Raw genomic sequence first — 23,351 nt, forward strand, 5'->3', positions numbered from 1 at the left:
CTTGTCTGGGGTATCTTTGAGCTCAAATTAGAGGGGGCCATGCAGCCCCAGGAAGGTGTTCCACATGCGACAACTCTGACGCGCTTGGGTGCCATATATGCACCACTTCCCATTTAATTCTCAAAACATCTGCCTGTGGTGGGGACTCGAACACGTTTTACAGATGGGGAGCCCGAGGCTCTGAGGGCTTAAGACACACGCGCAGTGTCGCGTGGCTGGTATGTGAGAGGCACCTCCACTGGCTGCTTTCCTGGGCTTCACTCAGCAAACCCTCTCCGGGCATGAGGATTCCGCGTAGTTCCCGGCCGGAGGAGAGGGGCTGCTCGCTCTCCGTCTCAAAGAGAAGCTGTTTGTCCCCCGCTGCCCGTCAGGGAATGGAAGCCCTGTTTCTTACCCAGGAACAACTTTACACTTCAGGAAGAGATAAGAGAAACCAGGAGGAGGGAGAGGAAAAAATACACATCCATTCTCCTCAGAGAACCAAACTCCTGAGTTAGACCTTGGTTCTCATTCCAGGCTGCCACTGAAGTTCCATGTGATCTTGTTAAATCCCTTCTCCATTCAACCTGCTATTGAATTTTTATTTTTTATGTTTTTATTTTTGAGATGGTGTCTTGCTCTGTTGTCTGGGCTGGAGTACAGTGGCGTCATCAGAGCTGACTGCAGCCTCAAAGTCCTGGGTTCAGCCTCCTGAATAGCGGGGACTACAGGCACCCACCGCCATGCCTGGCTAGTTTTTCTATTTTTAATTTTTTTTTAATTTCAGTGTATTACAGGGGTACAAATGTTTAGGTTATGTATATTGCCTTTGCTCCACCTAAGTCAGAGATTCAAGCGTGTCCATCCCCCAGATGGTGTGCACCACACCCATTAGGTGTTAATATACCCATCTCCTCCTCCCCTCCACCTGCCCCGACACTCGATGAATGTTATATGTGCACTTAAATGTTGATCAGTTAATACCAATTTGATGGTGAGTACATGTGGAGCTTGTTTTTCCATTCTTGTGATACTTCACTTAGTAGAATGGGCTCCAGCTCTATCCAGGATAATAAAAGAGGTGCTATATCACCATTGTTTTTTGTGACTGAATAGAACACCATGGTATACATATACCACATTTTATTAATCCACTCATGTATTGATGGGCACTTGGGTTGTTTCCACATCTTTGCAATTGTGAATTGTGCTGCTATAAACATTCCAGTGCTGATGTCTTTATTATAGAATGTCTTTTTTTTCTTTGGATAGATGCCCAGTAATGGGATTTCTGGATCAAATGGTAGGTCTACTTGTATCTGTTTAAGGTGTCTCCATATTGCTTTCCACAGAGGTTGCACTAGTTTGCAGTCCCACCAGCAGTGTATGAGTGTTCCTGTCTCTCTGCATCCACGCCAACATTTGTTGTTATGGGACTTTTTGATAAAGGCCATTCTCAGTGGAGTTAAAGTGATATCTCATTGTGGTTTTGATTTGCATTTCCCTGATGATTAGAGATGTTGAGCATTTTTTCACATGTTTCTTGGCCACTAGTCTGTCTTCTTTTGAAAAGTTTCTGTTCATGTCCTTTGCCCACTTTTTTATAGGGTTGTTTGATTTTTTTCTTGCTAATTTTCCTGAGTTTTATATAGTTATCAGCCCTTTATCGGATGTGTAGCATGCAAATATTTTCTCTCATTCTGTAGGTTGTCTGTTTGCTCTCGTAACGGTTTCTTTGGCTGTGCATAAGCTTTTTAATTTGATCAGGTTCCATTTATTTATTTTTGTTGTTGCTGTGATTGCCTTTGGGGTCTTCGTCATAAATTCTTTGCCTAGGCCAATGTCTATAAGAGTTTTTCCAACATTTTCTTCTAGAATTCTTATACTTTTGTGCCTTGGGTTTAAGTCTGTTATCCACCATGAGTTGATTTTTGTGAGAGGTGAGAGGTGTGGATCCTGTTTCAGTCTTCCACATATGGCTATCCAATTTTCCCAGCACCATTTATTGAATAAAGATTCTTTTCCCCAGAGTATGTTTCTGTCTGCTCTGTCAAACATTAGATGGCTATATGAGGATGGTTTTATACCTGGGTTCTCAGTTCTGTTCCATTGGTCTGTGTCTCTGTTATTGTGCCAGTACCATGCTGTTTTAGTTGAGTTGTATAATTTAGAACGGTTAAAGTGGTGAATTTTACTTTATGTGAATTTTATCTCCATAAAAACAAGACTGCTGTATCTTGAAGCCAAGTGCCTAGACTTTAAAACCCAGGTATGGGAAACATTGAGGATGAAATTTTCCAATTAACAGAGTGGCCTGTCACTACTCCATAGGAGAGGGTGATAGAACAACAGGTCTGTGGTTCTCTGCTCGACTGCCCACTTCTGTGTGGTATACAACAGTCTAATCTGGGCCCATGTTTCTTACCTTTTGATGGTTTATTAGGGCAATGGCTGCATTAGGAATATTTATTAACAATGTTGATGATGGGGCTAGGTCTTACCAACTTGGTCTTGGTAAGGGAAGACCAGTTCCTTAGAAATGACGTATTGGTATAGTATTTGTAATGAATGATTGAAAACTGCTAGTCCAGTTGGCAAGTATAAAGCAGGTTTTATTTGATCAAGAAGAGGCTCAATTTTTTTTTTTTAAGAAGTCATGGTTCACTCTTCCTTTCTTTTTTCTTCCCTCTCTCCCTCCGTCCCTCCCTTTCTTTCTTTCCTTTTTGAGGTAGGGTCTTACTCTGCCACCTAGGCTGGAGTGCAGTGGTGTGATCATAGCTCACTGCAGCCTCAAACTCCTGGGCTCAAGCGATCCTTCTACCTCAGCCTCTCAGAGTGCTGGGACTACAGGCGTGAGCCACTCTACCTGGCCTCTTTCTCTAATTTCTTGTTCGTCTGATTTTCCTCAGGTGAGGAGGAAAGAAAACAGGCCATGAGTAGTCAGGTATGTTTTCCTACCCTGGCTGTTCCAGTGACCTGCAGGGTTATTTTTGTCTATGAAGCAGAAATACCAGGGTCTTTTCTCACTTATGATTTTCCTAGCCTGCCCCTGGTGGCCTCTGTGCTGTGTAGGGCACATGAGACACCCTGTGGTTCTGACGGCGCTGCCTGCCCTGTGGCTGTTGCCAGAGCCCGCTGAACAGGGAGGGTTTTCTCCCACGGAGGCCGTCGGTGGGGAGCTTCTCCAGCGTGCACTCACCAAGTTTCATGCTACCTCTAAACGACACTTTTGATTCAAATTTTATGAAACAAGTACAGCGTCATAGCACCGTAAGTCCAAGTTTCAGTTTCTGTAGCTTCCCCTAACATTTCTCCTGGAAACAGAGCCGCAGCCTTCCGCCTCCCGTGGGGGACCACGAGAATACACCGATCATCGATCTCATTTGCTGGTTGTAATAGGGTAGACTGATGTGTCGGTGACGGTTTAGTCTGGGAGTACATTTGTAGAGGAAGTATTGCTTATAGCGGATATGACACCATTTTTTAAAGCAATGGGGCTAAGAAGATCGTGCATAGCAGGCTGCCCCTGTGGAGTGTGGGGGGAGGGTGCTTTTCTCAAAGGGACAGTTAGAAGGCGGGGAACAGGGTATGCTGGCAATGGGTCTTTCTAGGCGGCAGCAAGCCCTGCCCACCCTGGGGTTCTGGATGGGTGACGCACTGTCGGGGGCCAGGTCTACACGATGCTAGTACTGGCTGCAATGGCACGCCTGCAGGTGTGCTCTGGAGCAGTGGGACTGGGACTGAGGGCAAGAGAATTGAGTTGCAGAAGGACACTGAATGCGTTAAGACTTGCACCCACACGCTGGCTACCTGGAAAAGGGGGTGGTGCTTTGTGGGCACAGAGATCTGATATGGTCTCCTCTCTCCCCACAAAAGGCAAACTGGCCGGGAGGAATGGTCTGGCCATGAGTAGATACCTTATCCAAACCTAGTCCCTCTAAGAAACATGTCCCCGTGCTTGCTGCCAGACTAGTGCTGAGGCAAAGGGCAGGGCTGGCAGTGGACCCTGTGGTGCAGTCTGAGATGGGTGGGTGGGTGGTGGGGCCCCTGCAGTGGCAAGCAGCTCAGGGGCTCCAGGTCTGTGGCTCTGTGCCCCCTCCCAGAATCAGTTCCATCCTGTTGGGAAGTTTGCATTTCTAGAGGCTTAACACCTGAAATGCCCTTGGAATAATTTACCACAGTAACAGATATGAATAGGAAGTGCTACCACTTATTTATTTGTCCTCTTCTCATGTATTTTTTCAGACCATCTTCCTGAGATAGGATGTTCCTGTTTTGCGTATGGGGAAATTGAGGCTCTGAAAGCAGCAATGAGTGTGCCCAAAGCCCATGATCAGTGAGTGGCAGAGCCAGGACTGGGACCCAGGCCTGCCCCTTTGCCCATGTGTACATTCGAACTGTCAGTGCCCTTCTCCAAAGACCAGCAGCAACATACCAGTAGTTAAACAGTTTGGGCTTCTCCTTGCAGCCGGGGAAATACATACAACAGTGAACCATGGGGGTCTCTCAGCGTGTTAGAAAGGAGCAATTGTAGGATTTGGGCTTTGGTTAGTTGTTTGGGGTGTGGGTCTATGGAGTCGGGAGTTTGCTCTGATTGGAGGCTGGCTGGAGAGTGTGTATTGAACACAGCCTATAGTTATACCAGGGCTAATCTTTCTTCCTTCCTCTGTTGTTAGGAGAGTTATTAAACTACATGACATAAGAAATGCTATGTATCAGCATGTAAAACTCTAGACAGAATATATCGGCCAACTGTTTTATAGGCAATTATTAGAACCACAATGACTACTGGTCCTTGTAACAGGTCTCTAAGACAAGGGCCTGGACTATGACTGCCGGGTAAAGGAAATGTGTCCCAGAATCCAGTTGGGTTGACTTTAGAGAGTCAAGGGGCCTTTTCCTTTTAATAGTCACAGGCTGTTCTATTTCCCCTGGAGTATTTTTATAGGTATAAAAAAGGAGACTGGGTGTGGTAGCTCATGCCTGTAATCCTAGCACTCTGGGAGGTCGAGGCAGGAGGATCGTTTGAGCTCAGGAGTTTGAGACCAGCCTGAGCAAGAGCGAGACCTCATCTGTACTAAAAAAAAAAAAAAAAAAAAAAAAAAAAGAAATTAGCTGGACAACTAAAAAAAAAAAAAAAAATATATATATATATATATGTATATAGAAAAAATTAGCCGGGCATGGTGGTGCATGCCTGTAGTCCCAGCTACTCGGGAGGCTGAGGCAGGAGGATTGCTTGAGCCCAGGAGTTTGAGGTTGCTGTGAGCTAGGCTGATGCCACTGTACTCTACCCTGGGCAACAGAGTGAGACTCTGTCTTAAAAAAAAAAAAAAGAATATTTGCTATAGCATAACCTTCCCCTTTGCTGGCCAGAAGAGAGGGCTGTCTGTTTGTCCTTGACAACTCTAAAGAATGGACTCAGTTTGTTGGACTTTCAGAGCGGGTGGTCTGATTTACTTCAGCTAAAATTACTGATTGGTATTGAACTGTCATCTCTAGTTGTTTTCTTCCCTTGTTTGGAATAGTGGTTTGCAGAATATGCATGAGTGTATCAGTGGTCTCTACTGGAAGGTTTTTGAATAACCTGTGATAATTTAATTTTGGAATACTGGCTATTTTTTAAGAATGGATTATTGGAGAGGTGGTGATTGCAAAATCTGGAAATATCTAACGACTGAATACACAGGATAAGTGAGCATGTGGTCGACCTATGTAAGCCTGATATCCAATAAGCTATAATGCCCCACTGGAGCACAGATTGTAGGGGGAGTGTAAGAATTATTTACTATAATACGAGTGAGTATATTTCGTGTCTTTTGTACAGAACCTACAGATCACGTAGAGGTGGGTGTTTTGGACATACTGTATACTTCACAGCAGTTGAGACAAAGCTGGAAATAAGATGTTTGTAATCATGTAGAAGCTAAGATGGGGTGAAACCTCAAACTGTTTGGTGGCATGTTATTATTAACTCCTCACGAGGAGGTAAGTGGCATCCAGAGGTGGTTGATCTTATAAACACAATGCTAATGGTTATATCTTAAGATGCAGAGTTTCAGAGGTTTCTGAGAGGTTTGCTAATTTTACTTTTACAATTCCATTAGTTGTTTTCCACAATCCTCTAGAAAAACAAGTGAGATTTCTGGATTAAAGTCAAAACTTCAGTGTTTCTTAAGAAATGTACTAGAAAAATGAGTATCTCTGTCATTAAATAAGTGGGGATTTTCCAGGTTGGAAAACGAAATCAAGCACTTTTTGTTTGATTTTTCAATCCACAGTGAAAATAAACAATAACCAGAACCGCATTTATAATCCACGGCAGGAGGCATTTGGAGGTGTCTGAAGGGCCTTCAAGGAGCCAGTTCCTGCCCATCTCTGCATTTAAACGTTTTATCAGGATTGCTTCATTCACAGGGAGGACATTTTGTAAATTTCCTTGGCAATACCTCTAAAATTACTTGGTGAGATCTGATTTAATATTGTTGCCAGTTTACTTCTGTACAGGTATCAAATTATGGGTAATATCATGGATTTTTGTTAGACTCCACTATAAACTTTCTTGGTGGTATCAGTTGGCCATCCTAAGAAGCAATGAACGTTGTAACTTGTCCCTGTTTTCCTTTTCCAAATCAGAGGCTTGTTCTGACAGTTAATTATAGCCTCTCTGAATTTCTTCCAGATCAGTGAGACTACAGGAGTATTTCTCCAGGCTAATCTTGTTTCTTTAGCATGGTGGTCAGCCCAAACATTGCCATTAGGGTCTGGGTCTTTGTGTTTGAATGACCTTTTATTGTTACTATAGCTATTTTCTTAGACAATAGCAAAGCATCTAAAATGTCTTTGTCACTGAACTTTCAGGGGCTTTTTTCAATGTTAGAAGCCTCTTTGTTTCTAAAGCATTCATATGTGGACTACCACCAAAGACATTCATACTTTTAGTACAAACATTTGCTCTTTTTTTCCAGCTTGCCCATGTGGGAGCAAATATTTTAGTCATCTGAGATGATTTAATTTCTGGGATTGGTCTGCACTTTAAGGGTAAATTTAAGTCTGTGATAGCATTTTACTAAAGGGTATATATTTTTTACATTGCGAATTTGGTGACAAAAAGGAATCTCTTCATTTGGGATAATTTATCAAAATAATTTTGCATGAAAAACCGAAATTCTAATTTTACTCCTTTGGTACATAATTTATGTAAGAAAAATGTAAAAAGAATCTATTATACCTTTATTTGTATGCATTTAGATATACAAATATATTAAACAGGTAATGATTTGAAGTTTTTAACCATAGCTTTAAAATATAATCAACTTTTCATTATATTAAACTACATATATTTTTAGGATTAACAAACAACTTTTAAAAATAAGCAAATAGAAAATCGTTGTTATTTTGTATATATACATGTATGTTTATGCAACTGTTATCCCCAGTATGACTATCTACATTATTATCTATAATAGTAATCGAACTGTACTTTTTCCCTCCAAACATGAGATTTCCAGACAACAGAAATATAAAAACTGTTAATATTTTATGAGGATTTGTCTCATATTATTTAAAAATTTTGGAATGGAAAAAACATTATCCAGAAGTATTTGTATATTTTGTTAACCTGTCATTTTAAGAACTAAGGATACATTGAATTCTTTTTGTATCAGTTTTTGTTCTTTTCAGAAACTGTACAAGTATTTAAAAATTATTTATAAATTAAGTTAGGTCTCAGTTTTCAGAGTTAATCTGGACATTATGATTTTGTTAACATATTAAGTCTTCATGAATTGTAGTACTGTAAGAATTTTATACAATTAAACTAATATTCAGGGCGTGGTGGCTCATGCCTATAGTCCCCTGCTACTCAGGAGGCTGGGGCAGGAGGATCCCAGGAGTTTGAGGCTGCAGTGAGCTATGATCACACCAGTGCACTCCAGCCTGGGTGACAGAGCAAGACCTTGTCTCAAGAAAAAAAAATTAATATTTAAAAAAGACATCCACTATTATTTAAATACAATTTTATATGTATAATTTTTAATTTTAAATTCGGAGCTAATGAGTTTTCACCATAAACTATTAGACTTTGAATTCCAGCAAAGCTTTAGATTTCGTTGGTGAGTATGCTGCCACACAAATATCTACCCTCAGAGTTATGTGGAAAAGCCAGGTAACAGGAGAAACCCTTGTATTTTTTTCCCCTTTTCGATGTATGTCTCAAGCCTGCTGCCGAGTCTCATGGATGAAAACAGAATGTAAAAAAGGAAGGAGTTTGCGAGTGTCAGGTGGTTCTTACGATGAAGCAAGTTTGGGATCCCTGAGATACCCTTATTGAGGTGAAGTTTGCCAATGCAATTTTTTTCTTTTGTAAATGAGGGTTTACATGAAGCTCACCTATTTGCAGAGCTTTCCACCTTATTTGCTTTTGTGTAGAAAGGGAATCGCAAGCCTTAAATTTGCCCTGATTTTGCAAGTGCACATAGGAGAGCCTCATAGGAGTGCTCACAAGTTTGTATGAGGCCTGACGCCAGCCCTGTGCACTGAGGCTCTGGTTGCACAGGCAATCTGGAGGCCCGAGTGAAAAATCGTAGCTCGTAAAAATCTGTGTGGCTTGTTCTACTGAACTTTGGTATAAAGCAGAGAAAAGGTCACATTAAAAATCACATCCTATAACATTTCAACTAAGCCACTCTGACTTCTGTGGGGACAGTTTGATTTCTTCGTGATGTAATTGATCTCAATCAGAACGTTAACATCTCCTAGTCACCTGGAAAAGGCCGGCTTTGAGAGACTGGAAACCAGAGAATGAGAAAGGCAAGCTGGAGCAGACGACACTTTCTGAAAGATTAAACCAAATCAGTGCGTTCTGGCAACACTGACACTTGCCTGGCATCTGTGTAGACTCCAGAGGGACCCCATTTGGAGGAGTTGTAGGAATCTTAAAGTTGGAAAAGGGTGAATGCATTTCCATTTAAAAGGAAAACTAAATTTCAGATGGGTGAACTTTACTTCTGTAGACTTGGCTAAGTCAATTCTGATCTATACTGAGGCTCCCAGTCGCTCCAGCTGGCGTGTCTACGTGGCACGCGGTGTTACTGCCTACCTGCAGCTCCACCCTGCGAGGCGCACAGGTCGCTTCCCGTCCAGCCTGCCTTCGGCGCACAGCTGTCCTGGCTGGTAAACTGCTGAAGCATTTCAATACGAGTGGGCAAATGGCTGTTTCCAATCCCTCCCAGGCACCCATGCCACAGCCCAAGGTGTCTTCCATCGACTCCCCCATCCAGAAGTGAAAGGGCAAGGTGGCCGTGTGCTGTGGAGCTGTCAAGGCCCTATTCAGGCCACCTCTCTGGTTCCCGCTGCTCCTCCCTCCAGGCCCTGCTTGCTCTGCCTGTGTCTTCCTCTCACCATACAACTTCCTCAGACTCACGTTTGCTTAGGGTTGGCCAATCTCAGACCACGCAGAGTGGTGAGCCTGGCACAGCCCCCTCGAGGATGCTGGCACAGCCCCCTCGAGGATGCTGGCACAGCAGTGACCACAGATCTGCAGAGCCTGCATCGGGGCCTCCCAGTCACCACTTACCAGCCAGGGACACTGCCACCAACCTCTCAGAGGCTGAGTTCAAGCATAAAATGGATATAACTCAACACATGCCAAGGTTTTGGCCAGGTGCCTGAGGCAGAATAACTATTCAGTAATGTCAGCAATGATTGCTTTGAGGCCTTTAGGAGAGTGGAAAGCTTTCACTGAGTCAATCCAACTATCAAGGACCCTGCGTGATGACCACGGAAATGCAGGGAATGCCATTAGACCGCAGGGGGTTCCAGCCACGGGACACCAAACACCATCCTTACCTGTCAACTTCCCAGAGTCAGGCAAGGATAGGATGGTTTACTCTGATGTGAGAAAACCCAAATAAATGCACCGTGCCTGTGAATCAACAAAACAAAACAATTCAAGGCTTTTGAAAAAAGCATCATTTATTTCAAAGTACAACACAAAGTTGTATTTTTAAGAAATACACATTCAATCTTGTATCTCAAGACTTGGCGATGTGCATTTCGGTTCATCTTTAAAATAAATTCAGGTATACAAATGTTACATACCTCAAGTACAAACAGCACAGAAAATGCATATGGTCTCAACTGAATGATTTTACATTCATTCACTGTTCTGAAGTTGACTTACATTTCTGTAATCTGCTTTTAAACCAAGACAGCCTTACTTTAAAAAAATACTCTGTATTTTCAGCACAAAGTCCTCATACAGTTTTAAAATTAGATCTTGGCGCATAATATTGAGAAATTATTAAAAACCAAACTTGGTAATTTAATAAAATTGTCACATGCCAGGACTTTTGAATCAACTCAAATTATTTCCTTAGCTGTAATGTCAAATCTGTGTTCATACATATAAATAAAGCATGGAGGAAGACAGGTGGTGAAAACGTGGCAACAGGTAAGGTTCCCAGATGTACAGGTCTTATTAGAGTTTGTGGCTGAATCCAGACTTTTCTCTAAAAGCACAACAGGAAATCTCATGTTACTATAATTGCAAGAAAGATCTGAAAGAAGCGAGTGGTCCGAGCCTGCCCTGCTTGAGTCTGTGTTGCAAAGAGGAGGAGGGGGAGTGGGGGTGGGGAGCTGCAGCAGTGAGAGCCTGGAAAGGGTGTCTCAAAACTGGCACATCATGATCTAGACGAGGGCCCCCCCCACTTTTTTTTTTTTTTGCCTAATTTTAATTCTCATGAGGGAAGTGCGAATTAGACCAAGGGTCGGAGCTTCTTCTCCCGATGGTGGGGCTCCATATCCGCCACGGGTTGTAGGTCTGTCCCAAGTCGCTGGCTGGCCCCGAGGCGGAAGGAGCGTGGGGCGCGGCGGCATGTTCCGCGCCCGAGAGGCTGATGCTCGCCAGCGTGTCCGCTGGAGTGGCGAAGGGAAGCGCGCTGTTAAGGTTGCTGGACCAAATCGAGCTGCTGAACGGAGTGGTGGACCACAGGCCGCTGGTGTTGCCCAGGATTGACTGTGACAAACAGAAATACCCAGCACTGAGCACCTGGGGGCACGGCAGGTGGTGAGTGAGGCTATGCAAAAGACGGGGCAAAGCCAGAGATTTCTTTCACCTTATTTACTTTAAAACAAATGTTCTCTATATATAGCTACCCCAGAGTCTGGGCAGATGGTTCTGATACTCTAAACAAGGGTTGTCAGATGACAGTGGGCCAGATCCAGCCCTGCCTACTTTTGAAAATAAAAGCTTTACTCATTTGTTTATGTCCTGTCTATGGTGACTTCTGCACTGCAATGGCAGAGCTGAATAGCTGTCAGTAGGGCCTGCAAAGCCCAAAATATTTACTGACTCTATGAATGTTTGCTGACCTGTTATAAAGAATAGTTAAGGTGCTTTCAAAAATGAAGCCAGAATGATTACAAGTGAAGACAATCTTTGCAATCTATGAAGTTCAAATATCTACCATTAAATCTTGCATGTCTAATTTGTTACTCTGTTCTTTTCTGGAGAACAGAGAAGTAATCACAGTGGGGTCATATTTTTCTGTCATAATTTTGTGAAAGTTGAAACCACTAATTATTTTCCTTGGTAAGAATATTTTTTTGGTCTGGGAGCCTGAGGCAGGAGGATGGCTTGAGCTCAGGAGTTTGAGAGCAGCCTGAGCAAGACCCCATCTCAACTAAAAATAGAAAAAATTAGCCAGGCGTGGTGGCACATGCACCTGTAGTCCCAGCTACTCAGGAGGATGAGGCAGGAGGATCGCTTGAACCTAGGACTTCGTTTGAGGCTGCACTCTACCCGGGGTGACAGAGCAAGACTCTGTCTTTAAAAAAAAAAAAAAGAATACTTTTTTGGAGCATAATCTTTGCAGAAAACTTTAACCAAGAAGGAAACAAATACACAGTAGAAAGCTTAAGCTAAGAGATGCTTCTCAGAAACAAAGTAAATGCAACTTCCCAACTTGCTTCTGGAAGCCCAGCACCTGCATCACAGACAGCAAAGGCTGCTCTCAGCCATTGTCTGAACCCACGATGGGCCCGTGGCCTCTCGGGAAGAGGCAGAAAATGACCATGATCTACTAGGAGGAATCCAGGGGTCAACCCCACAGCTGCCCAGTTGTTCCTCCTACAGGTCCCTGACTGCCACGGCTCATTTTGGCAGAGGATATAAAGACAGAGCAGTGGAGACAATGAAAGTACTAACCCGCCCCTTTCACACTGCTGTTTTTTGTTCATAACTCTGTCAGTGGCACCCAAGTGACAGTGATGGCCCCAAGTACTCACTGTGGCCGTGTGGGTTGGGGAGCTGGAACTGGCTGGCCAGGAAGGGCTGGAATCTGTCGCTGGGGAGTCCCAAAGGTACGAAGGGCTACTATTAAACTCATTCCAGCTCCTCTGGGAGGCCTGATTACATGATCGAGATAGCCCGAGTTTGCTGAAAACTTCTGAAAGTAAGGAAACAGTCATCAAGTCCGTATTTTATTTTGCCATGATCACTCAGTGGACACATCCCACCACTGCTCCCTGGGAGCCACCACACTCCGGGGGAGAGGAGGGGGCAGGGATGCTGCCCAGAACTCAGGCACACAGCACACACACGATCACGTCAAATGCACACATTCCCCAACTCTAACATTACAGCTAGTGCATAGCTAATGCAAAACTCACATCACTGCCTCTATTTCCAGATAGTAAGAAAAAAAAGGAGGAGCCCTGCATACCCAGGAGTTGTATTTCAGACCAGAATCCTTTCCTGAAGCCCTTAAATACATGCTGTGGATCCCAAACCAACTGGCACTGCCACACAGTGTGGCTGCCTTTGGCTGGTGTGCGGAGAGGGGGCAGGGGAAGAAGGTAGCAGGGGCCCTTCCCAGGGAGCTTCTTGCCGGGCCTCCTTCCCGTGTAGTGTTTCTCCAACACACAAAACCACGCCGCCTCTTCCTTCTTTGCCCACAGGCTTATTAGTTACAGGACTAGTGTTAAACACTCACCACCAGTTAGATTAAAAGAATTTCCAAAGGCCGAGAACGAATTGAGGGGTGTGAAGTCAGGGCTGCTTGGGTTGCTGATGGGACTCCACAGACCCGAGCTGCGTGTACAAGAGAAGAACGCAAGACACAAGGTGTATAATGGTTAGAGGAAACGAATCCATTATGCACAGCCTCACGAACAGGAGACACTGCTTCAACTGGGGGTACTCAGCTATTAAGAACAAAGACACAAGGAAGAACTGAAAAATGGCTGCTTACCAGGGCTCCTAATGCCCTATCACTGGTTCAAACAAGAGTTTTGCAGAGAAAACAGGTATTTTTTCCTTATGTTTACTTTTTGGTAATGGAAGTATTAAAAAATAGTTTCAACTCTAGGACTCATTTTCTATCAGTGCAAGGCGGGTGAGGTGGTGCTCCGCTTTACCGACAGGCTTTGTTGTTCACCTGGGAAAACCAACGCGGGCGGCGGCTGCGTGCCACCACGCCCACTGCGTGGACAGCACTGGGTCGAGAGAGCGGCACAGCCAATAATTTACTATAAATCGGCTAGCATTTGTTCCAATTTGCTTCCTCCCAAATATATTTGTGCTCTTCTATTTCTAATGATCAGATCACATCCTTTCTTACTACAGACCATGATAACGGAGAAGAATGAGAATGGATTTAACATGCATGTCTGCTGGGCTGAGGCAGGCGCGGGGGCTGTGTGTGGTGGCGCCTCCCGCCCTCTGCCCGGGAAGCCACCAGGGGAAGCACAGCAACAGCTTTCTGCCTCCACCCCACTGACAAGATTTCTGAGAGGCATCTGACCACTTCTGATGAATGCCTGCTTGCAAATTATGGAAAAATGCCTTGAAACCCACCTCTGGATGGAAGATGCTAACCCGACTTGAGAAATCTTTCTATTGATTATGAATGGTATACTGTACCTGTCTGAGCCATCACTGTCAACAGGAGCATGTGAAATGCCAAGGCTGCTGGAAAAATCTGCTTTGTTTGAAGAAACTTTAGCAAAGCCATTCCCACCTGTAACAATGGATTCTGAATCAGTCACAGGCATAACAGGACAAAGGCCATTCCACCATGCCTGACGCCCCAGTGGGACAGGTCTTCGAAGCAAAGGCACTCACCTGGGCTCTTGTCATAACCAGCTGTGACTGCTGCAAAAGTAGGGTTGCCGTTCTTGCCAGGGAGAGAAGCTGCTTTTGTCAACTTGTGTTTGCTTCCATTTGGCTGCTTTGTTTTAGGGTCACTTGAAGAAGCAGCAAAGAGAGAACAAAATCCTCATCAGCAGCGCCCACTGTGGAGTGCTGGGGGCACCTGTCTCAGGGGGGTGTGGGCCAGCAGGACCGAGCCCTGTGTGCCCTTCACTGTGGCTGTGACTGAGTTTTGGGACCAGGACCTGGAAACAGCCTGGGGCAGATCACAGAGCACAGCAGTCTTGTATAAAATGCTCCGGGGCCACAGACTGCTTAATCAGATGAAAATTAAAGGGATTCAAGGGGAAAGGTGAGAAAATAAAAGGTCACTATGGAAGAAACCAGGGCAGGGATCACAATTTAGGGACTAGAAAAGGCTGCGATCACATTTTAGAGAGGAATGCTAGAGAGGGAGCCCCTCGGTGGGGAGACATGGAGTGGGAATGTGAACCTGCTGGCAGACGTCTACACACGGGACACGCTCTGGTTCTTGGGACAGCTGCTTCCCTGTCAGGATGGGGGAACGTGCTCACTGTGGCGAGGGCCCTGAGCAGGTGGCCTCCCCAGCGTCAGTGGTTACTGCCTCTTTGGCAGTAGTGGGAGGACCCAATCCTGTGCCTGCAGGTGGATGAGGTGCGATGAAGCCTACGCGACGCTGAGACAGCCCTGGCACACGGTGAGAGCACCGTCTGCGATCACAACAATCGCTGAGGCTCTCCTTACACTGTGGCAGGAAGACCCAGGGGGGCTCTGTGCCCCCAGAGAAGAGCAGGGTCCACGCGCCTCGTGTGCGTGGTCAGGAGGCCGCCTTCCTGCGCACACACTGCCTAGTGCGGCACCTCACCCAGCGGCAACCGTCCCGGACCAGGTCCTGCTAAGTTCTAAGCCAAACTGCCCCAAGATCAAAATAGATGCCATAAAAACACATATTCCCAACTCATAGGACATCTCCTTTGGGTCTTCAGTTAATGCTTAGTAAATGCTTACTGACTCTTCAACTAGAACATAATTCTAATAAGTTAAACGATGTATTTCTCAACCCACGGGACAAATGGATTAGAACAGGAATGGAGGGGTTACTGCTGGGGTCGGGGATGAATACCACGCAGGAAGGGAGAGCTGACCCCAGGCAAAGGGGCCAAACAGCCACAAAACAGCAGTTGTCACATGTGACATAGGACAGTGACCTGTGGCCAGTAAGTGTTTCCACTTACATGGAGAGACGTCAGGTTTTAGAGGAGTTCTGGGCGAGAGCAGGTGGGAGCGGCGAGCCTACCTGCTGGAGCTGTTGACGATGCTGCTGTAGCTGCCCCGGGACGCGAACGGGCACGGGGCGGCCGGCGGAGACGGAGAGGCAGGTGTCGGTGAGGTCTGGCGTTGTTTTAAGAAAATGTCTGCGTTGAGGGTTTGCAGAGAAAGTTTATAAAGGCTATCAGTAGCTGGAAATTAAAAACAAAAGGTCTCATTAATGTGATATCTGGATCAGCACTCTTCAAAATCAGTTACTTTTGATGTTCTAAGACTATGCAGAACTCAAGGGCTTCCTACAAAGAAAACAAACTAAAGCTCTGACAAGTGTTCTGTCCAAAGGTTTTAAAGCAAAAGAGGGAAGTCACTTCTCTCTGCATGAGGGGCTTTCAGGGAATCACTGGTGTGCTCTGTGCCCGCTGCGCTTGCAGGGCGCCCTTGGGCGGGTCTGTCAACGTCTTCGCTTCTCCCGATTCAGGGCAGGAAAGAGGGTTTCCCGCATCCTGGAAGAAGATGCTGAAGCCACTGCCCAGGGACCTGAAAGAATCTCTGTGCCTGCACCCAGGATTATACCTACAGCAGGGGCAGGGCCCCAGGCTGAATCTCCAAGTTCTACAATGACAAGGACACCTCATCTCTCTGTCTGCGTGTCTGGTATGTGCAGCTCTGATCCCTGTTTTACAACGATGTGAGCTCCTAGCATATTCCTGTGCCCTTTAAGGTGACATCTACGTAGCTGTTTTAAAAATTAAAAAAAAAAAACTGTCATAAATAGTACTTGTTTGTACTCACTAAACGGATCATAACTTTTGTCAGAAAAATGTTATCACATTACACATCTATTGTGTGTACACATCTATTGTGTGTACGCTGCTCCCAACACTGCGATACAAAAAGGCATCAGGAGAGGGCTTCGCCCCTGTGGACACAGTCCCCAGCCCAGCGCAGCTCTGCGCAGCTCAGCACGCTTTCACCCGGCCTGCAAGATGTGGCTACAGTGAGTCCACTCTGCTCTACTTCCCTGGTTCCCTCATGTCCAGAACTGTGGCCTGCTCTGGGGGTGACTCCACTCCTGTCATTCCTTCCAGCATCAGCTGCCTCCCCCCAAAACCCCAGGGCGCAGGGCCTGGGTAAGGCTCCTTGTTCTTTGGCCGTGTCAAGACCCCTACGTGGCGCTGCCCAGCAAAGCGGCATTCTCTCTGAAGCCCACGCTCTCTGTTCCCCATCCTCAGGGCCAGCGCTGTTGTTCTGTTGACCTGATGCATGTGGTCACGGCCCATCTCAGATCTGTCTCTGTGTGAACCCCGCTCAAATCTCCACACCCCTCTCACGATACCACATCTACACTACAGGGTCACTAACTGCACAACTGTCCTGACCCTTCCCTAGCCACTTCCTGTATGACACCTGCTCTGGCCTCCTCCTGCCCCCACAGTGACGTGTGCCCTTGTGAACTGCCTGCTCACTCTGCCCGAGGTGCCTGTACCGGGGAAGGTGCTCTGCGTCCCCGGGGACAGCTGTCTATCGGCAGGATGTGCTTCACAGGGCCCAGCGCAGCAGAAGCACTTCATACATTTTGTTGATGGAATGAAACAGGGAAAGTTCAGAGAAGTGGGAGAAAGATCTTATGGAATGATCATTGAAATACAAAGAGAAAATGGGGGAGAAGGAGACCCAGAACAGCACAGAATGTGTGTGATTAGAGAACTTTTATATTCAAATATTATTAAATTTATCCTTTGTGGCTTTTGAGTTGCCTTTTAATAACCCTTTGAATTTTTTCTTTTTAAATCATGAAATTATTCAAGGAGAATTTTCTCAGCATCTCAGGTGGTAAACGGCGCATGCTATGGGTGCCACTTGGGCTGGAGAGATCTCTATGCAAAAACCTCCCCCCTGGTGATTACTGCCACATTGTGGCTTGGCCAGTCTTGAGTGGCCCCACACTCTAACCCTAGGGGGCTGCATAAGCTCAGCACCACTGACAGAGCGCTTGGAGGGCTCAGGTCCAAGCAAGATGAATTATCAAAGGAAGGAGAGGGGAGAAAAGATGCAAAAATGGGGGCAGGGCAAAAAGATACAAGTGATGGAGAGCACGTGAGACTGACTCCTGGTTTCCTCTAGCTAGGTACAGAGTGGAGCCCTGCTAGAGCTTTCTAGCAAGGCTGGCGGTGAGAGCAGAGAGATTACAAGGCTCGGGAGCAGCACAAGGTATTTCCTGGCTAGGAAAACACAGAAGGACTGTGCAGATGTGGGCCTAGGAGACCTTTTCCATGGCAGAGCTGCCCAGCTGCATGCTGTGGAGCTTGGCCGGGGGCCTCCGTGGGAGAGCCAGGCAGGAAACTGAGGCCCGCAGCACTGGGCGCTTCAGCTTCTCCTCCAGCCAACTTGCCTGCCGTTTCCCACAGTCCTCCGCTCCTGCAGTACAGAGCCAAAATCCCAGGGGGTTGGGTCCTGTCACCCTTTTCCCTCCATGTCAAAGGAGAGACACCAACACATGTCTCAGGTGCCACTAGGAGGTGACACTACCAGCCAGCTATGTGTCTTGTGGCTGTGTCCAGCTGACACACCTCCTCCCCTGCCATATAACTCCCTGAGCTTGTGTCATTTCTTCACCAGTTGAGCTCGTGTTACTCCACTGAGCCTTACAACAACCCTACGAAACTGGCTCCCGGTGCTGAAGGCGGCAGCTGTTTCACAGGGAACTGCCCAAATCACAGCATCCAGCCAAGGACCAATGTCCAGATCCACAGAGGCTCTGAGGAACCCAAAGCATTCCACCTGGACACAGGCCACTCACAGACTTGTTCAAGATTTCTTGAATGACCAAGGATTTGGGGTTGCATCTCACCCCAGGCAAAAGATAGTACTGAAGGGTGTCAGAAAGTCTCCTGGCAAAGGGGCTACAGGCTTTAACACAGACAGTGTCTCTTTCTAGGAGTTACACAGGTGGGAAGGCATGTGGAACGGACACCACTCCTGAGTTTCCAGGTTCTCTGCCCTCATTCAATGCAACGGGTGCTTCAGTAACCCACTCTTCAACTCCCCTTCCCCCTGAATGATCAGACTGTTGCTCAAGCCTGATTATATCTGGTCTTCCTAATTTTCCCTTTAGTATAAACAGGCCAAATCTAAGTTCACTCTAACACAGCGGTGAGTGCAGACACATCAGCTCTAAGGCCAGGCTCTCTTGTTCCCAAATCCCTGCCTGTTAGGCCCATCCCTTTTCTGGTCTCTGTTGTCTTCTACTTCAGGTCACGAGCATCAGTGGTAGGGTGAGGACTCTATCTGATTTTAGCTGACTGTGCTAACTGTCTTGATTTACTGCAGGCCACACTGGAGAAACACGGTCAAGAAGGTAGTGAGAAAAATAATAAAACTTTCCTATAGATTGGAAAAGACAGGAGAGTAAACTGAACTTTTACAAAGATGATTACACTATAAATGTATGAGGAGCAAGTCAGGTGAACGATTGCCAAGTAAATGCGCTCACAAAGCAAGCAATTCTTTGGATGGCCAACCACTCCAAATGGATCACTCCCCTCCGTACACCAGGCAGTGCTGTGCTGGGATACCAGCTTGCTGGAGAAAAGCCCTGCTGTGAACTGTTTCACGGTTTCTCTGGTGTAAATACTCCTACCAGGGCCAACTTCAACCTACAGCAGTTCAACAACTGGCCAGACTATCTGACAATGGGCTCTTGCTGGCTGCTACCAGCTGGCCCCAGCAGACCATGACTATGGGTCTCCTCCTAACACAACATGCCCCTGCAGAGTTCCATGCCCAGGGTGAGGGGCTGTGGGTAAGTGTAGGTGGAGCCCTGTGGTTTCTAGACCACCATACTTACAGCTGCCGGGTTTGTGAACGGGCACGGAATCCCACTCTGGCGGAGGAGAGTCTTTTTCACCCTCTGAGCTACTGGTGTTGCCTAGTTCTTGACTATTTGGGAGGAATTTTGCTAGGGCAGATGGCCTGTTATCCACTATCTTATTTGTACCTGCATAAAAATCAAAAAAGAATGTTGTTAATGGAAGGTAATTCCTTTCTTTCAGGTCTATTTCAATGAACCTTCTGGTAAGGACAAGAATACAGCCTTTGCCTTGTATGACTAATAACTACTGGCTGCTTACTGGTAACTCACAACAATGATTAATACAGTGCATCATGAAAAGATCTGTATGACCAAAATGACAATACCTTTTGTTTTCTGGGAATTTCGTGATTTGGATCCACTTGTCAATGAAGTTGGAAGAGGAATCTTGGTTGGGAGATTTCTACGCTGTTTAGTTTCCAATGGGGCAGTATATGGTAGTTCTAAAGAACTGAAAGACAATCATGGATAGAAAATACAAATTTATTGCTTTGTTTTAAAGCAGAGGGTAGAAGTCATTAATACTGTAATTATTCTACAATTCAACTGCACGCTTTACTAACTAAGATGGCTTCCTGGGGTGTTATCTACCCACAGCCCTAACTTAGAACTGGCTGCATTCCCAACACTCTAAGACTGCTCAGCAGACACTCAGCATTTGCAGGTTTAACCTTCGCTGTTCTGAGTGCTGATAAGGAATCGAGGTCCATTATTTAATAACATGTAATGGGTTAGAGCACCTACCTCAGATAACATGTATAAAGCCCTCAGCACAAACTTGCTGGGTGGGGGCTGGTAAGTGCAGTCATTTTGCTTGTGAGTGAGTCTCCCTGTGTCTAGACCACCAGTGGGATTCTTGAATGCGGAGATTTTGAAAGATCCCAGACTTAAAACAACAGAGGTTCTGCTGTTCAAAACTTTGAACATGTTTTTCTCACAGAAACTATGAAGTGAGCGAGGGCTAAGATCCTGGGTCACCTACAGAAGTCCACCGAGCCCACTGCAGGGCAGCAGGGCTGCGTATGTACCCAAGGTCTAGGTGAGCGGTGAATTTTCCCTCTATTCCTAGGCAAACAATTTAAATGTCCTTTTTATTGATTTATTTAGGGTTTACATGCTTTCTGAAGGATTTTAAGGCAAGCTTAAGATAATAAACATAAGTAAAGAGGACAATTAATTGATTCTGAACTTCCTGCCAGCCAAGGCAAAATGGGAGGCATGATGGGCTATTTTAAGTCTGTGTAACCCGATAAGGAAGACATTAAAGTCTGCTGGGAGACAAGCAGCTGGAGAGAAGTGATCTCTACAAGAAATGAAACTGGGTAGTCGGCCCATGTAAGGTGGTACTGTGCGCGGTGTAACTATGTGGGCTACAGCGGCATTCTTTATAAAGCTGCTTCTGTAATACCAAGACAGTGATTTGGACTTGGGGAGGCCTCAGGAAGGAGCTTAGCTAACACGGTACAAGAAGGACATTTTCTAGTGCAAGCTTAGACACAGCTGAGAACCCAGTGGCTCCTTTGGAGAATTCTTCCAAAAATCATCAGTGATCTCCACTGAGCTCCTGGTGATGGCTGGACAGCTGTCAGTTTAAGGCTGAGCTGACAGTTTGGTTTTCATTACAAATCTACAAAGTTTACCTATGTAAACTTTTTGTCTAAAATGAATGTTCCTCTGGCATTTTCCACGGCTCTGTGCACCTCCTGCCCTCAGCCCTAGATGTGTGGCTGCAGCACACCAGTTAGGCCTCCCCGGCCCCATCTTTCAAGTTGTTTACACACCACGTCATCTTCCATCCTCACCGCCCCGTGTTCTCATTCCTAGGGTGCAGCCCATTTCTGCTAGGTTCTGGGTCAGAGACAGTCTACCATGCTAATCCACAGCAGATTTTAAAGCTCTCAGAATGGTTTCAACTTTGCAGATCCAAAGGCACAACACCCCCGTCCCTTCCCCAAAAGGTTCTGAACAATGTGTGATCTCCTAAGTAAATAAGTACCTTTAAGAAGGCTATTTACAAACATTTTATAAGGTGGTTGGGATCAAAGGACATTTTCATTTTTTCGTTCTCTGTATTTCACAACTTTTTTACAATAAGTAGGTATCATATCTAGAATTAGTAAAAAAAGCTAACCAAAAACCCAAATGGTCTCTACTAGCCCAAATAAGTAGAACTTTAGGTAGGATAATGAACTGAAGTAAAAAAATCCACTGTTTATGGGCCAGACTATGAATACTACAGTTTTATAAAATCTTTTGTCCCTCTTCCACTTGTGACAGGGTTATTTAAAAACACCTGTCTTCTAAAAAAAAAAAACCCAAAGGTTCCCATGACACAAACACCCAGCTAGCTCTCTGGTGGTGGCAGTGGAGGTGGTGTGCGTGTGAGCTATTTTTAAGTAGTTTCTAAGTGTTGAGGTTATCTATTTATACAAAGCTTAACTCTGTGCTACTGTAAAACTAATTGGTTTTTAAGAAAAAAGGTGCTAGACAACTATTTTATTTTTGCTGATTCATACTTTCTCAAATTAAGCCAGATGATCTCTATCAAAAAACCTTTTTTTAAGGCTTCTGATGGGTAAGAGCCAACTTAACTGAAATGATTCTTTCTAAAAGGGAAAAACAGAAAAGTGGTTCAGATGCCAGCCTTTATTTTTATCATGGAATATACAGTACATGCCCCACCTGGGGAAAGAGGGGAGGCAGAGAATTGAAGGTAGGGTTAGGGATAGGACCAGCAACGGAGCAGGGTTTTCCTTGTGCTGGTGGGTCTGGGGCCAGTGTGTGCAATGTGGTGTCCACGGCCCTTGGCCCTGAGCTGAGCATGCTATTCAAGCAGATTATCGGGAGTACAATTATTCTATTAAACTTCTTTTGCTTATTTTAGATTATTACATTTAAGTTATGTAAATATGTAAAGTGTTAATAAATAAATAGGAAAACAAAAGGATTAATGGATAGTTGGTATCCTAAACCAAGGATGCCCTGGGCCCTTCCTGGTTCTACGGAAACCCTTTTAGTGTCTGAGATCTAATTCTCTATTCCCTGGCATCTTGGACATAGAATGTGGTCTTCTGGAGGTCTACAGGCCCATTTCTGTGTTGCTAAAGCTGAAAAAAACAGTTAGACCATATTTTTGTCATTGCAGCCCCATACTCTCACTCCTACCTAGGAAAGGATTTTTCTGAAGTCAACTCTTGGGAGTGTGGTAGGGTGGGGCTACACAGGGGGAGACCACGTCTAAGCCATTCCTCTGGCTTTATCACCTCTAGTAAAGCTTCCAAAAGAGTGATGATATGCATTATTAATGGTATCTTTTTAAAAAATGTGCTTATGTTTCCTTCAGATATGTGGAATATTTTATTTTATTATTTTATTTATTTTATTTTTAGAGATGGAGTCTTGCTCTGTTGCCCAGGCTGTAGTGCAGTGGCACCTTCATAGCTAACTGCAGCCTCAAACTTCTGAGCAAGTGATTCTCTAGCTTCAGCCTCCTCAGTGGAATTATATATTGACATGCTGAATGCTGACAAGAATTTCAGGCATCACTATAGCTAGGACTGGCCGTGATTCTCCCTGAGTGACAGGGCATGGCATTTACTACCATAACTCAGTGGAGACAGGGGATGGCTCTATTCAGAGAGGCAACATTCTCTGGTTATTAAAAACACCAGTCTTTATTTGATTAACTCTATATCTGATTGAGTGACTAATGAATTCTGACTCTCAATACTTTTATCTCCAAGTTCAGAAAAACCCCAGACTAGTGAGTTTAAAGAGATTAGATAAAGGAAATTAGAAGACAGAAGTTGTATATGGATTTCTCCAATCATAAGAGACAATTCATAGCACACTGGCTGAACTGTGTTCTCGTAATGATTTCTCTTCTAACTGCATAACAAGAGAACACAGGCTCTTGACTGGGTAGTGGAGAACCGACCACTCTAGCTTTTGGTTTAGCAGAGAGCTCAAAATCCTTGTAAAGGTAGTGGCACCCAACTGAAGTCTTTAACACACTTTTCGAATTCAAATCTGCTAGTTCATGGTCAACTTATTTCATAA

At 45.2% G+C, this 23,351-nt stretch overlaps 1 protein-coding gene across 4 annotated transcripts in view; it reads right to left on the bottom strand.

The window, feature by feature from the left end:
- Positions 1-9,936: 9,936 nt before the first annotated feature.
- Positions 9,937-23,351, bottom strand: part of TMEM131 (transmembrane protein 131) — a 206,890-nt gene continuing 193,475 nt past the window's right edge. For 3 of the 4 annotated variants that reach the window (XM_045550172.1, XM_045550174.1, XM_045550175.1), the window contains 8 exons: positions 19,619-19,743; positions 19,269-19,418; positions 15,450-15,612; positions 14,105-14,226; positions 13,904-14,000; positions 12,975-13,072; positions 12,268-12,428; positions 9,937-10,996 (listed from right to left, as the gene is read on the bottom strand). In XM_045550172.1, coding sequence (XP_045406128.1) covers positions 10,712-10,996; positions 12,268-12,428; positions 12,975-13,072; positions 13,904-14,000; positions 14,105-14,226; positions 15,450-15,612; positions 19,269-19,418; positions 19,619-19,743 — 1,201 coding nt within the window. In that variant the 3' untranslated portion in view covers positions 9,937-10,711. The remainder of the gene's footprint in view (positions 10,997-12,267; positions 12,429-12,974; positions 13,073-13,903; positions 14,001-14,104; positions 14,227-15,449; positions 15,613-19,268; positions 19,419-19,618; positions 19,744-23,351) is intronic. The other variant, XM_045550173.1, reaches the window with a different exon arrangement.

Source organism: Lemur catta, chromosome 4 (genome assembly GCF_020740605.2).
Source record: "Lemur catta isolate mLemCat1 chromosome 4, mLemCat1.pri, whole genome shotgun sequence".
Classification (NCBI taxonomy): domain Eukaryota; kingdom Metazoa; phylum Chordata; class Mammalia; order Primates; family Lemuridae; genus Lemur; species Lemur catta.